The sequence below is a fragment of the Coenobita brevimanus genome, chromosome 43 (assembly GCF_032717465.1).
Source record: "Coenobita brevimanus isolate Jiangsu-jjx chromosome 43, ASM3271746v2, whole genome shotgun sequence".
In the NCBI taxonomy this organism is placed as follows: domain Eukaryota; kingdom Metazoa; phylum Arthropoda; class Malacostraca; order Decapoda; family Coenobitidae; genus Coenobita; species Coenobita brevimanus.
Window position 1 is genome coordinate 5614408 of NC_136996.1, and position 16396 is coordinate 5630803.

The 16396-nt window shown below is 44.5% G+C and overlaps 1 protein-coding gene across 1 annotated transcript in view; it reads left to right on the forward strand.

Moving 5' to 3' along the window:
* The window catches only part of LOC145397744 (zinc finger protein castor homolog 1-like), a 479323-nt gene that overhangs the window by 351950 nt on the left and 110977 nt on the right, over positions 1-16396 (forward strand). Inside the window, exon 3 of the mRNA XM_080270764.1 lies at positions 10156-10337. Coding sequence (XP_080126890.1) covers positions 10156-10337 — 182 coding nt within the window. The remainder of the gene's footprint in view (positions 1-10155; positions 10338-16396) is intronic.

Below are 16396 nucleotides of genomic sequence, written 5' to 3' on the forward strand. Positions count from 1 at the left end.
ATCTCCAGACGATTTCGTTCAGCTTAGGGGAGATTTTTGTAACTGGCGGGGTTAGATACAGCCTTTATGAATCCCCTGAACGTGAGAGGTCTTTCCTTTGATAAATAGAATCGTCTGGAGATAGCAAGAATAAAGATACGATCTAAGGCCAAGGAGGTTAATAATCTTCTCCTTGCGCTGAATATCCTTGAAGTACACAGATTAATGCACGTTTAAGTCATTTTCCCCTTTAGTGCCTTTGGTAAAATGTCGCTTATATAATGTAATGTCCATTTCTTTTTTACGTTGCTTAATATTACCGCCTGTTATTAGATCGCTTATGTTAATAAGATAACGAGCATCATCATCATAGCTGTGTTTTATAGTAATCCCTTCAACTTTAGGACTGTATTCTAAGTGGCATAGGAGGCTTCTCAGTATCTCTTCCTTAGCCTTGTATTTTGCATATTATACATTTGTCTTTTTTATTTCTATCTTTTTAATATCGACATTAGTTGCATAAATAACATAGGGGTGGATATAGAGGTGTGATGTAAAGAGAAGTTAAGTCGCAAAGGATGAGGTGTTACGAGGCATGCCACTCAGAATCCGGCACTTAATCTTAGTTTCTCCCTAACCAGCCTTGCCTCGTCCATTCCCTACCCCCATAAGAGCCCTGGGTATCTATTCGTCATCCTGTAATTCCTTCCCTTTGACCTTCTTCCTTATCGCCCTCCACCTCCTTCCTTCTTCCTTTTACCTCCCACCCCCTCCCTTTCCTCCCTTCCCTGTCTTTGCCTCCATGCTCCTCTACCTTTTCTTCTTACTTCTGTCACTTCCCCATACCTCTCGTCCTCTTCTCTCCCTCCACACACCTTACCCTCTCCCTCAGTCTATTCTCTCCCTCTTCCGTAATATGTCTTCCCGTCTCTCCCCCTCTCCCTCTCTTTTTCCTTTCCTTCCCCCCACCCTTCTCTCCCTCTCCTCTTCTCCGTCTCTCCCCCTCACCCCCTCTTTTTCCTTTCCTTCTCCCCCCCCTTCTCTTACCCCCGCCTCTTTCCCGTTCCCCTCTCTCTCCCTCTCCCACTTTCTCTCTTCTCTCCCCTTCCCTTCCACCTCCCTTCTCCCTTCCACCGCCTCCGTTGCGTCTGTTGTTGCTGCCTCTTGCTACCCCTCGCGTCAACAAGTGGCCACCAGACGCAACACGGCCTTCAGTAACGTCGCCTGGGAGAAATGTCACAAATATCCAACGGCGACGTAAACACCTGATGGCGTTTCTTCCAATTTCCTTACATATTCAAGTCAGATTACGAACTTTGACGCTTTTGTAACGTGCGTAAATAGGTCTGATTTGCTTCATTCATTTTTTTTTTTTTAACTGGGATCATTTGAGTGTATATGGCGATTGTGGATCTGAGAACAACGGATATGATAAGCAACCTACAGGCTCAATTACATTTTATCCTCGTTCTCTTGTTTCCCATATACTGATCGCCTGAGAATATTTGAGATTTTTGAACGTACAACAACGCACATCATTCGTCGTTTGCCTGGCGGTTCGAGCGAGGTTATGAGCCGGTTCCATTTTCCTTCCGTTCACATGTTAATGTCGGATCGATTGATGTATTGATAATTTAGGGACCTGTAACAACAAACGTGATTATTTGTACTTGATAATTTGCGCAACGCAGGGCAGGTTCGTTCTCCCAGCTTACTTATTTATTCGGATCGGTTACGGAATATTGACGACTTTGAGACCCATAACAACAGGCACGGCTATATACTATGAAAACGTATACCGTAAAATTGATGATACTGACCACTTGGGTACAGTGCTATGAACAGCAGCTTAGATATGCGCATACTTTATTACTCCTCCTTATAGTACTTGACCCCGTAACCCGAGTGTGCTTCCACGGAGGTCATTAAAAAGGTGATCTTAAGTAATCTACGATCGTTGAAATCCTCCAGCGTTTCACTAGTACTTCTCTTCATTATTCCTTGTAAAGTATGCCACCCTGACACGTGCTATTCCTTCATGTTTCCACTTTCTGAGACTTAATTTCTTCGCCTTCAGTTTTCTGCTTTACTCCACTCCTTAATCAGTAATCTGTTTCTCCATTATGCACCCTTAACACTCTCCACCACTCACCTCATCTACCTTATGCCTTTCCACCACATCACTCATTTCTGCACTCCCTTTTAATATGTACTCTTTCCTCCTCCATCCTTGTACCTCCTCCACGCTTCCACTCTCATCCTTCCACCACACCTCACTCTTAACATGTACAGTACTATTCCACTGTACCGTCCCACCTCTTGACATGCACCCGATCACCTAAGTCTTCAGCCTTGCTTTATTCTAACATGTACTCCACTTTATCCTCGTCCCACCGCCACCCCGTCTCTTGATATACACCCCTCCACTGTAGTCTCACTCCACCACTTACCCATCCAAACATTGACTCCTCCACTTACTTCTTTCCACCTTACTTCATTCTGACACGTATTCTTCCAATTTACCCTGCCGCCTCCCAACATACACCCTATTACTTTAATTCTTTCAGTTCACTTCTTACACCTCTAGACATCCACTCTTCCACTTACATCCTTCCACCAAGCTACAATCTAACTACTTACCCATCCAGACATTAACTCTTCCACTTACATCTTTCCACCGTACTTCATTCTGACAAGTACTCTTCTACTCTACCCTGCCACCTCACAACATACACCCTATCATTTTAATTCTTTCACCTCACCTCTGACACGTCCACACATCCACTCTTCCACTTACATCCTTCCATCCAACTACACTCTAACATGTACTCTTCCTTATTAGTCTCCCACCTCTTCACATAATACCCCTTACATCTTACACGTTCAAACATCCACTTTTCCATTGCCACCAGTCCATCCAATTTCACTTCACTCAACCCCTCCCACCATCCAACATGCACTTTAGACATCCACTCCTTCATGTGCAATCATCCACCCAGCTTCACTCCACGTACCCTTCCACTCTGTCCTCCCCCTTTCCAGCATGCACTTCTTCACTTTAGATATCCACTCTTCCACTTACGAGGGGTGATTAGAAAGAAATGACAGTGAGTCCATAAACTTTTATTAGCATGAAGAACTATCAAACTATGACTCACATTCCTTCAAAGTACTCCCCTCCAACCTCTATGCAGCGTTCCATTCTCTTTCTCCACTTCATGAAGCAAGCGTGGTACTCTGAAGACGGTATACTTCGGAGTTCTGAATTGACGGTCCGTGCCAAGTCTTGGATGCGATGAAATTGCTTCCCAGCGATGGCAGATTTAATTTTTGGAAACAACCAAAAGTCACAGAGAGCCAGGTCAGGGGAGTAGGGTGGGTGGGGGAGCAGAGTTATACCTTGTTGTTCCAGGTACTGCATAGTGAGGCGAGCTTTGTGGGGTGCAGCATTGTCGTGGTGCAGCAAAAGGCGAGACCGACGGCGGGTTGGTGCGGTGTTGGCCTTGTGTTCCAAGACTTGTGGAAGGACCTGGTCTGTGTAGTACTGGGCTGTGATAGTGGACTTTTCAGGCATCACATCCACGCATATTGGTCCTTGAGAACTGAAAAAGATGGTGAAAAGGCGCTTCCGGCTGCGAAATCCTTCCTTCAAAATCTGAGGTCGAGGGTCTTCATCGCCCAACCACACCATGTTTGACTGCTTGTCACGGGTTGTGAAGAATGAAAGCCAACACTCATCTCCAGTAGCAACATCTGAGAACCGTTTTGGGCCATTTGGTTCAAATTCAGCAAGCCAGACACGACAAATCCTCACCCGTTCAGCCTTTTGCTCATCAGTCAACAAATGGGGTATCCATCGACAACACTTCTTCCTCAGGTGTAATTGTTCATGCACGATGTCATATGCACTCCCATAACTGATATCAAGCTCCAAGGCTAAGAACCTAAGAGTTACAGTTGGATCCTCGTCAATGATGGACCGTGCACGGACAGTTGTTGCTTCGGTCATGGATGTCCGGGGGCGTCCAGAGCGTTGTTCATCTTTCAATTCAGTTTTTCCTGCTGTGAAAGCACGAATCCAGCGGGAAACAGTTTCCAGGGAAGGAGTAGTGTCTGGATAAACTTGTAATAATTCCCCTCGAATCTCTGTTGCTTTCTTTCCCAGTTTCCACCTCGTAAAAATGTAGAACCTGCAGCCTTCTTTCGAGTAATCCATGTTTCTGGCCAGAGACCAAAAACAAGAGTGAAGCATTCGCTTACAACAATAAAACAAGAAAAGTCAGGCATACGGCGACAAGTTCAAACTCGTAAGGACAGGCAACTCTGCACTCTCCTTGCTCCCCTACCTCCCATCATTCAAGGTTTTCATGTTATAGCACGAACTGTCATTACCTTCTGATCACCCTTCGTACACCCATCCACCCAACTTCACCCCACATGCTCTTCCACTGCACCCATCCCTTTTCCAACATACACCCCTCCACTTGACTCCCACAGCTAGTCACTCCGTAATAAAGACCTCTTAAATCCCGCTGCGCCGTGGACCCGTGTTGGACGAAAGGGGGCCGAGAGAAGGGGCGAACCACTCCACGTACAAGGCAACTTAACTATTCAACAAGACATGCCTGGTTGACGAGCTCCATAACTCTCTAAATTAATCTACTTTATATCCCGTGGCCAGCCGTAAAGACTTCGCCATTGCATGCTGCGGCCGCGTCGATAAATCACCAAGTAAATCGCAGCGTGGGGTTGGGTCATAATTGCGCTTCTGTGTGTCCTGGGAAGGCTACTGAAACTCATGTGACGGAATATCGGTTTTGCCCTTACTACTACTACTACTACTACTACTACTACTACTGCTACTACTGCTGCTGCTGCTGCTAATAATAATAATAATAATAATGATAATAATAATAATCATCATAATCATACTACCACTACTACTACTACTACTACTACTACTAATAATAATAATAATAATAATAATAATAATAATAATAACGAATCAGTAAAATAGAAATAAGAAAATTTAAAAAAAAAGGGGTAACAGGGAATTCCATAATCCTCTCGAGGTTTAGGGTCTCTAGACTAGGCTGCTGTAGTTCAGTATGTTTAAGGGAAGATGGCCAACCTATGTCTTTTGATAGTATTATATGATCAACAACAACAACAACAAATCCAGACATGGAGATCGAACCTACAAGAGCTGTATTTATGAAAGGCCGTCACTCCGATCATGGCTTCCTAACCACTAGACCACCAGGCACCTTATGAGCATTACTGATTTAGCCATTCCCGAGAAGAGGGCGATAAAAAGGCTTGGATCCCGTGTTAAAAGATTCAGGCGGCAGCAGCGACCCCCAGCTTCTTGGAGAGCATTTTTCACGATCAGCATAACTGGCATAATCATACGTATTGGGCCACAACGTAATGATTTACTTGTTTTGAAATTCAGCTCAGTATTCAGCCCCGAGCTTGAACTGGTATGAGGGCAATAACTCACATTTATAAATAGGTATAGCGTAGTGGATCGAGTCGTAAAATTCGCAATATACAATCGGTACAAGAGGTAATATTCGCCTTCATTGAGTTCCCCCTCCCCCCGCCCTTCCCCAGTCCTACCCCCCGCAGGAGTGTTGTAAGCCATCGTGATATGCGGGTTATGAACGTGGTCACTTAGCATCAGAGAGTCGAATCCTGCGTTTTGATACCGTCTTAAGAAAGGGGAAATGGCGCGGGTTAACTACTTCACTGCGATGGTCTGGTGTTTACTTTTTGCTGCCTTCAGACGCTTTTACTCGGGGCAGGAGAGACTTTTCAAACTAAGGGAGTTACATATAGTCTTTATTAGCTTATTTAGAAGGAGAGGTTTTTCCTGAGGCCCAGTTTGTGGGACAGTAAAGCAGCTTTTGTGGGTAACATTACTGGTACTAATATTAACACTCTCCGGCTCCTATACGCACTATCAGCTGTATAAAATTGTCTGTAGATAGTACTAATTAAGTAAATTATACGTCCTCTGACAGAGAAGGTTGAAGTGAGCGCTTTGGTCCAGGTGGTAGTTAATTTGTCAGGTTGCAATTTGGGATATCATTATTGTTACTAATATTAACACTCTAAGAAGGCTGACTCACTCACATGAATTAAATCGTCTGCCAGTACCTGGAATTGAAAATTAGAGGTGTCCTGACCGTGAGAGGGTTAAAGAGAAAGCCACAGAGCCCAGCAGGTGAGGGGTTAGTCAGGCTGCGTTTCTGAGTATCATTAACTCATGGTCGTGTCCATTTACCCCAGCACGGCGCGATAATGAGGCTCAATAATTCCACAAGGGCTTCCCCGGCGTCACCCACACCGACAGCCCGTGTGGTGTATGGACTGGGCATTTATAACATTCTGGTCGGGCACGGGCACAGATGACACTGGTCCCGTAGCAAAAGTCCCTCGTCTGTAGCAAATTGCCCTCAACCGACGTAACAGAAAATTTCTTTTTCGTAATGGAAGACTTTTCGAACTCCTAAACTGCAGGGGTCTTATGTAACCTTCATTAACGTTGTCACAGCTAAAGGTTCCTCCAAGCTTGTGTAAAAACGTCTGGAGAGAGGGGAAAATACTGATATATCATCGTACTGACGCCTTTTATATCTGTTTTTGCTGCCACCAGTGCATAATACAATGCTTGGAGGAAACTCTTCGAACTGGATATGTATAGGTAGATAGATAGGTAAGTAGATAGATACCCTTTATTAACCTCTTCGCTACAAGAGGTCTACACTGAAGCCACCACATTGAGGGAGTTAAATTCATTCCGTATCATTCTAAACACATTGATGATCAAGCGGGTAGACTTCCCTCCTCTTACCTTGGCTCAGTCGTCACAAATGGAAGTTTCCTTATCTGATCAGCACTCAGCCCTGGCCAGTCGATATACTCGTATGCCTGGCGTCCCTTTGATAAAACCCAATGCATCTTGTACGCTACACTTGATAAATAATCCTTTAAGGACGGAGTGAAGAGGTGAAAGCTTAGAGTAATACCTTTCGACTCTGCAGGGGTCATTAACTTCAATACATTTTTTCTTTTATTTCTAGGTATTTTCAAACGATTTTCTTCAGCAGCGAAGATACTTTTAGAGCTGAAGGGGTAAGATATAGCCTTCATGAACCCCCTACACTACTGTGTGGCCCTTCGAAGCTGAATAACATCGGTCTGGAGATAGCAAGAACAAAATATAAACTAGAGGCATCGTAATCAAGAAGTTCACTCCTCCACTACAAAGGCACAGTAGTTTATTCATTTTATTTCCCGCCGGCATAATTCAACTTGGGAAAGGCTTCTCGTATTGAATGGGATGATCAGAACTATAGCTAACAAATACAGTTCGAAAATCTCAACTGAAATTAATAAAATCGTCTGAACACATCAAGGAAAAAAACATATAAATCGTCATCTGAAAGGAAGCGTTAAAGCAGACAATCAAAATTAGTTTATCAGAGTCCGTTCATTATTTGCAAATGGTAAATAATAAAGAAAACTAATCAAGATGCTGTGCCGCAATCGAAATAATAAAAATCAGGCACACAATCAAATCATGCTGAGTCTTAATCCTGCCCTAGAAAGTGTTGAGGTGGAGTCAGGGCGGCGCGGCAGTGAGGCTCCCCCGGTCGGGTTGAGATTGGCCCTGTCTCCACGTCCCATTAATTTGTTGATGTGTCCATTTTTTACCGCGCGACTCCCATTATGAGGAAGAGCGGCGGCCTGGGAACAATGACTAATGGATCACGCCACCGGTTGACCCGCCCTAATCTGCCTTTATCAAATCCCTGTTAGGTTTAATCTTGTTGTGGGGACGGAGGTGATTATTAACTGCGGAGAGTGGAGCGAGAGAGTTGCCCTAAAAGATCTTGTTGGCAGGTGGAGATCTTTCCAAGGTGGTAGTGTTGGCAAAGTGAGATATTTTCGAGGTGGTAGTGTTGGCAGAATATTGACCATTGTGTTGATAGGGATACTGAGAAAATAATTGTTTTTTTTTTTTCTTTAATTGATGTGTTGGTAGAATATTAACCATCGCGTTTATAGGGAAAACAGTGGTAGTTTTTTTTTGGGGGGTAGAGTATTAGTCATCGCGCTTATACAGAAAATATTAGTCTTCTCTTTTTTTTTAATTCATGTATTTTCAAAATATTGGCCATTGCGTTAATAGGGAAAAAGTGGTATATTTGTATTCATATGTTCACAAATGGCAGTAATAGTGCTTAGAGACTGATGGTGTAAGGAGGAAAACTGTATTTCTGTTTTATCACAGTTTGTGTTGACATTCTCCTTGTACTTTTTCTTTGTCATGGAGAAAACTTTGACTTAAGAGTATTCATCGCTATACCGCTCGATCAACAACACCCTCCTCCACACACCTTACCCTACCACCCATCAGTATCCCAGCCTATACTCCTTTCCACCCATCCCACCCATCTGTTCCTCCTTTTATTCTTTATTTGGGAAAACCTTGATTTAAACCTTCACGCCCATTTTTACCGGATATCCTCACCCCTCGCCCTGCACCACCACAATCCTAGCCTGGTCTGTGATCATTAGTCCCGCTCAATCTAGCAAGTTCTGCCCCTCCCGCCTCCCCTTTTCCTTCTTCCCTACGTTCACCAACCCTTGCCTGACACAGATAACCAGCGAAAGACTCCTGTTGTCGTATTGATTTTCATTATGATTTTTGGAAAATAAAAATTTATGCATGTATTGGCAGTAAGATGGCAGTGATAATGGAACAGCAATAACTTTTTTTTTTTTTTTTCAGCCTCTCAGCTCTCTTTGTTAAGGAAAGTAATGTGTTAAACAAAGTGCAAAACATTCCAGCCAGGTGATATCGCTGCTGGAATTGCGTGAGCGGTTTTGTATGAATGGCTGCTTTAACAATTCGTGTGATACTCCTAATGTGGTGTATTTGAGTGACCGGTTTTATATACAGGTGGTGGCGGGGTTCCCAGTGTGAGAGACCCAGAAGTGTGAATGACGGTACTGGATTCCCTATTGTACTCACACTATTTATGCTGCCCAATGAGTTTTCAGCTGTACAGTTGTGCCGATACAGTTTCTCTCAAGGAACTGCTTCGATTCTGCAGTTTCGGCGGACAATAAGCGATGAATATGCACGGGTATTGATGCAGTCTGTTAATATACTGCTTTTGTGGTTAGGCAGATCAATTCATCACTTGACACAGAGCTTGATACAGTAATTCAAATGTAGCAGATGAGGTGAGGGAATAAGTAGCGTGGAAATATTTAGCTTAATGCGAAAATGAAAGAACCCTGGAAAAAGTTGTCTCTTTGAAATAAGAGAGAATTAAAACGCTGAATAATTAAAAATTCTCTCGTTTTTTCCAGGCTTTTTTTTTTTATTTTTTTAACCTGAAAAAGACCTCGTAGGGATGCGGTTCAGCCTTCAACCCCTCCTGTTCAAAAAGTCTATCTATCTCTCTGTCTATTGCCAGACGCCTTAATCCCGTAAATGGTGGCCACAAACAAATCGTATTCATGTCACCCTGTCCCCCGCCATTTCATTGCCCTGCTCCCAGCTCACACCCACCTCTCTCATATACCTCTCCACTTCATCCCTCTAGCTCATCCTTGGCCTTCCCCTCCCTCTCCCCTCCTCCACCTCACCCACATACACTCCCTTGTCAGTCTCTCACTCTCCATCCTCTCCACATGGCCAAACCACGTAATTGTGTTTCTCCTAACGCTTCCTATCACATCACACCACAATGCTCCTTCACTTCCTCATTTGTCAGTCTGCCTCTCCATGTGACTCCACATGCTCCTCTCAAATAACTCACTTCCACTGCTCTCACTCTTGACTCTTTATTTCTGTTCAAAAAGTCACACATGAATAAAATCCCTGGAGTTAACAACATTTCAATGAAAGGACGTCAGCATAGGATAGAGAGATCAAGTGGTTAGAAGTAATCACCATTAACTCCGTCAGAATGGTGACAGTTCTTTATACGTTGTTTTTGTTATTGCCATGCTATTTACTTCGGTTTAGAAATTCTCGCTCGTAGTAAAGGGTCAGAAACGATATGTATTTAAAACTTGATAATATCAGACGATGTCATTAATATTAAGGACTTGGGGTGGTGAAGGCTTTAACATGATTATCTTCTCCGACAGGCAAGCTGCTGGAGAGTCTGAAGAACAACAACGCTACGGGTGGGGAAGAGGGAGGAGGGGAACCGTCTACACCCCCACACACCCCACAACGCGACAACGCCACCAAGACAGAGGGAGGACCCAACTGCCCTCCGCCGCCGCCCCCTCTCGACCCCCTTCAACAGCAAGCACTCCAGGCCAGGGTATGTGTTTCAGGGATGTGTGACAAGTATTGTCAGCTTACTCGTACAATATTTCACTTCCTCATCCACTCCTCTTTTTGCCCTGGAGCTAGGGAACAGGCTACTTATTCCAGGGATGTACGAGTAAAATGAGAATGATCAGTCGGGCTTCCCTGAGTGGCATTACATGGGCGATATATTCCAACCAGCCTTCATATTTAAGTTCTTGTTGGCAACGTCCTTTTAAAGTGTCATAACCCACTAGACCAACCGACATCATTATTTTCGTATCACACTTGATTAATCTATTTTACTTACTGATTTATTTCCCTGTGTGTGTGTGTGTGTGTGTGTGTGTGTGTGTGTGTGTGTGTTTCACTCAAAAGTAAAACATTTTTCCGCCCTCCTGACTCTTTTATTTTCTGTTTTGTTTATAATTTCCTTGCAAGCTTAACCTTCTTTTCGGTCTCCAGTATTTCCTTTTCTCTCTTATTACTGTTACTGGTATTTGAATAGCACACTTCCACTTAGACTGAGTTCTGCTGTCCTTGATTTAATTATCGCTTTGTCTGCTTTACATCATCGCGCTTTTAATACTTTTCTGTTCTTGAATGCATCAGTCATTTCACGATATGTATTTCACTGTTGCTTCAGTGGATACAATCTGTCCACGTGGAGACTGATTAGACTATCATTGTCTTCCTGAGTACATTGTTATGTCCCATTAATTAGGTTGCATGAGTACTAATAACGTTATTACCCCATCCCGTTACTATATAAAGTTAGTGCGGATAGGGTTTTGAGGGGAAGGTACTAAGCGTACCGCACTTTGCCTACAGGCTCATTGTTGCGGAACTCATAAACCCCCCCAATAAACTCTCGAAACTGCCCAACACCATCTTCTATGGAGAAGGCAGTGTACTTAATGGTTAAAGCACTGAAGCATATCGTGTTCCTTTACTGAAAAAACGCGGCCTTTTAGCGGTCTGCGTGAATGTGTTGGCGTGTGCGTGACGAGGATGCTTGTCGACGCGTGTTTTAACGGTGCTCTAGTAAACTATGCATATATATCAGGGCTTCAAGGCAGGACTCAGCTGTAACTGTCTTCCCACGACGCTTTGTTTTCCGTGGGTTTTCTTCACAGTGTATTTTAATATTTTTGTCAAAGAACCAAAGGAACCTGCGAAGCTGACTATTAAAAAAGGCCACAATATGCCACAATTTTTTCGACATACATAGTACAGGGGAACTTTTAATAAGCTTTCGAACTTACAGCTCACTAGGAGATTCGGACAGCCACTTAGCATAAGATCAGATGATTTTACGGGAAAATCTTACATGTCCGCAGTGTCCCAAGAATAACTAATATCTAAATTGGATGGTTCCATAGAATTCTACACTACCTCCCCTCACCGCTGTGCACCTGAGTTTATAGAGCCTATAGTGTGTGTGTGTGTGTGTGGAGGACGTTCAAGCCTTGTGAGGTCTGCACCGTGATTTAAGAGCCAGAGATAAAGGAAGACTTGCCTCTCTCGGGCCTTCTCGCACGTGACGCGTCACACTTTCTCTGACCATGTGTCGCCCCTACAGTTGAGCTGAAAGCTGCCCATATGACTGAGGGCACGAATAAGGTTCTAGAGGTACCCTTCCATCATACAAAGACGTGCTCATCTCCTGCACGGTGGCAAGACGTGCACGAAAGCCTAGTCGTGCATGGTGCGGCGGGGGCGGTAATGAGGCCGTTTGTATGCGAGTAGCAAACGCGGGCTGCGGCGACCCCAGCCGGCGTGCCCACGCTTCCCCATCGTCAGGCTGGCCCGTCGGGCCATGTTCCTTGGCCACACCACCCTGGCCACACTAACCAGCCCTCGCCATTTTCAACGTAAAGTTCGCTTTCGCATTTGATAATCAATACAAGACCGAACCAGTTGCAACTGTAGCAAATTTAAATCTACCCCAGGCAACCTGTCCCAGCCCTCACATAACTCTCGTGACCTGATAAGCCATGACTGCCCAGCCGAACCAAACCTAAGCCTCGTCCCTGAGCCTTAGAGCATTCTGAATACATGGGTCGGGCCACTGATCTCAGTCGGGAGTGTGTAGTTGGCACTGGTTGGGCACAGACTACATTTGCCTTGCTATATAACTTTTATCAGTATCTATGTAATCTTTATAGCATTAAGTGTAGAGCATCTGTCAGACAGGGCCATCAGATATCATAAACAGCACTTTGCTATGCTTAACTGTTTTCATTGCTCACTCAGAACTTCGTACCATTTGCCTTTTACCAGTGTATCTTGGTAGTTGTGTTACTGTGACACATACATATCTCATGTCAAATCAGACCTACGTTGCCATTAGTGATTTTATCTCTGCAACAGACCTCATACAGAACCATCTCTCAGTAACATAACAAATCAGAACGACTGAACTTTATTATTACACAGCATCACCACGCAAGAATACCACATTATACCACCGTATTATACAGCCAACTTTCAGTGCCACCCCACATAATAAGCATAGTCACAACATGAGATCAGCGCATGACAGAATATCGTAATGGTCAAGCTTTAACATGGCACGGTAGCTTCGTATTATGATTGCCATGCAGCACACAGTATGTCGACCATACCCCGACCGCCATACTGCCCCACCACACTGCCACAGTATGGTGACCGACGGCGTTGTACGAGTTAATTCGAGGGAACTATGTTGGGTTCAGCTAACGAAATACGAGACGGCGCCTGAAAATCTTGAGCTGATTTACAGTAATAAAACCTCAGTTGCTGCCTTGTAAAGTGTGATATCTCCCCTCGGTGCACTTTAATGAACACTTGGAACTAAGACTGCCTGCAGCACCTCGCAGAGAATCTTAATTCCAGCCAGCTATCGCGGCATCTCACTCACCATAGTTTGGTATTTTGCGTGGTGCGCCGACCTGGGCCGGGCGACCCCCCGCCGCTGACCCCCACCTCGTCCGAGCATTAATAATATTCGTTGACAGCCGCGTTGTGTACACGGAGGCCGGCCAGACACGCGCTGCGGCCGCGGCTGCCCCGGCCCACTCCTGCCGCAGGCCATCCTCGTCAACCGGAACATAGGCAACTTTCATTGTCATAAATTATGCCGAAGGAGTGGTGACGGTATTCCTTGGGTTCACTCCCCAGCTTATTGTAGGAATCTATAGGTGCTTAGTCTGTGATGTTGATGTACCGATAACCCGACTGTACCGTACCAACTGTATTTCACAATAACCCCGACATATGAAAAGTCTCGTCAAAGATACATTTTTCGGAAGGCTCTGGGCACATTGAGCCTTACATTTGCATGCGGTACGCGGTGCCGCACCGGGCCCAGCGGCTCCTTAACGAGAGCACATAATAGAACGAACCTTTCTGGGGTTAATGAGGTATTTCTATTCATGTTCTAGTGAGTACGTCGGAAGAAGACAGAGTGACACAGTTTCCACCTGTTGTGACTCCTCTGTATGGGTGTCCATCAGCTAACGCAGGATATTGTGAAGGCAGCTGGGATATCCATCGCACGAACTCCAGCTGCGACTATTAATGTCGTGCGTTTAGGGTGCCGCAGACATGAGGACGATCGACAAGAAACGAAACCACTCGAAGAATGAAGGAACGTGAAAGCTATATTCCCATCCACTAGAAATGGCATTTATACTAGCGTTTTTTTTTTTTCCACAGTCGTTGTTCAGCTATTCCTCTGATTTAACCAGTATTGTACTCGGGAAGAAAAAGTGAGACAAGCCAGAACCAGACTGGTGGGTCGGGCCAGATGAGACACTTCATCACTCAACCGCCAAACTAGTTTATCAGTGTGACGCGGCCGCCGACCCGTCCCACTAATTGGCTCCTTAATTTCCAGGTATCAGTGATGTTACATGTTGGGCGGCGATCTGCCAGACCCACACTGATCCAGGAACCTTATTTATAAACTTTCCTAAGCTTACGTTGTGTATGTGATTCCTCGTATATATGTTGTCTTCATTTATTTTATGCTGTTATCAAACGCTTCAAAAACCAGTCATTGAAAAGTAAACAGATAAAATACGAGAAACAAGGCAATCTGTAAAATGGTTAAATGTTATGGAAACTCTTTAATCCCGTAAACTCGATAGGATACTCTGCGCATACGAACCAAAAGCCACTAATCACGTCTTGGGAAACGACCATCTGGGCTAACAAATGGTTTTTCAGTGTATCTCGGTGTCATCAGGCATGTGTCACTGGTCTTGAGTGGTAGACACATGGAAACTGACTCCTCCAATCAGTGTTTCCTCAGCGACGGGAACTAACCGACCACATCATGTATCTGCCCAAACTAAGTGAATGCTGTCGCGCCTTATCTTTGAGTGGATGTAACGGCTTCGCTTGAGCACTTGGAGAGCTTTAATGGTATTATGAACAGATTTTGACCGCAGCTTGGACCAAAAGAAATGCCATTGAACTGGCAAGAAAATTTGTATATAAAAGATTCTTGTTTTTTATTTGAAAAGAATACGAAAAGTCACATATTCAGAGACATAAGATAAACAGTTAATATAATGCCCGTGGGTAACAGAGAGGAGCTATTGATCTTGTACAGTTTTTCTGAGTTACAGTAGATAATGAGCCATTTGGCGGAGTCATTTGTCTGAATTAGTGATGATCTTGGCTGTCTGTGGTGAGAATTGTTGGTTAATTCCTTTTATAACTGACGTCTCATTTATATTATTTTTGCCATCTTCAGACGACTTTGTTCAGCTTTGGAGAGTCTATTTGAACTAGAAGATTTAAATACAGCCTGTTATCCCTTTCCTGTTGGAGGCAACTGTTGTATTTCATTCCAACTAAAAACAGACTATTTTATTTTGCTGATAGTGAATATATTACTAGTCGTGAAGAGGTGCTGTGGACAGAGTGTAGAGTCCCAGCACTGTCTTCCTCTGCCCCTGAGCTACGGGGAAATAAGCTGCAAAAGGACGCAAACCTTGGCCAAGTTACGGACGAACCCTTGGCCGAGTGAAGTTGGATGAACCGCATCTCAAGTCTCTGCCATATTTCTGACAACGGCCACCCATCACTGGACACATGATTACCGCTACAATATGATGTTTATCATGAAGAAGGGCTAAGGAAGTGATGTAGATCCGTAGATCTGCCTTATTTTGCCGCCGAACTACGGAGTAATAAGCTTCAAAAGGACGAAAATTTCCGGCCGGTTGAGGTGGACGAACAGCACCTCAAGTCGTTGCTACATTCCTATCACCCACTCATCGTTGGATACATGATTAGAATGTGGTGCTAGTCTCGAAGAAGTACTACGAAAAAGGATGTTATATTCAGCCACTGAGCTACGGGGTAATACTCTGCAAAAGGACAAAAACTTCCACGAAGTTAAGGTGGACGAACTGAACCTTAAGTCACTGCCACATTCCTGACAGCCGCCACCCAGCGCTGGACACATGCCGCACGAGCCTGGTACGAGTTACGCCAGGTTGATGTGGGCTAATTTGATCTGATGACAGCGTCCAGATGAGCATAATCCACCCCTCACACGGAGCCAAGACGGAGCTGCGACATCGTTAGGCGCGGGGCGGAGGGTGTGTGTGTGTGGTTCTTGCCTGGTTTGTTTTTATGGCGTCGGCTCTAAGTGAAAACATGTAAATGGCCTGTTTATCTTGTCCATCGCGATTTTATTACCTTATAATGCGGGAAGACCGGTGCGCTGGTGTTGACTCCGCTTTGACAGAGGTGCGGGAATGTGTGGAGGTGCTGGAAGAAGTGCATCATTAGCAGCCACTTGTTGATAAGGGGAAGCAGGGGGGCGAGGTCTTGATATTCCCGCTTTACGGTGATGTTACTGGCGATGTGATGAGTCTGAGGTAGCAAAAGCAAGGAGGGAATGGGTTAATGGCACCTGTAAAGTTTTATATTTAGCTTTTATACTGATGTGTTAATTGTTTTTTTGGGAAGACAGTAGTACACACGTATATCATTGACACTCCCACCGTCTAAATAGATGTAACACGAAAACAGGAAAACAGCCTAGAAACAAGAGATAGAGTAAGTGATGGT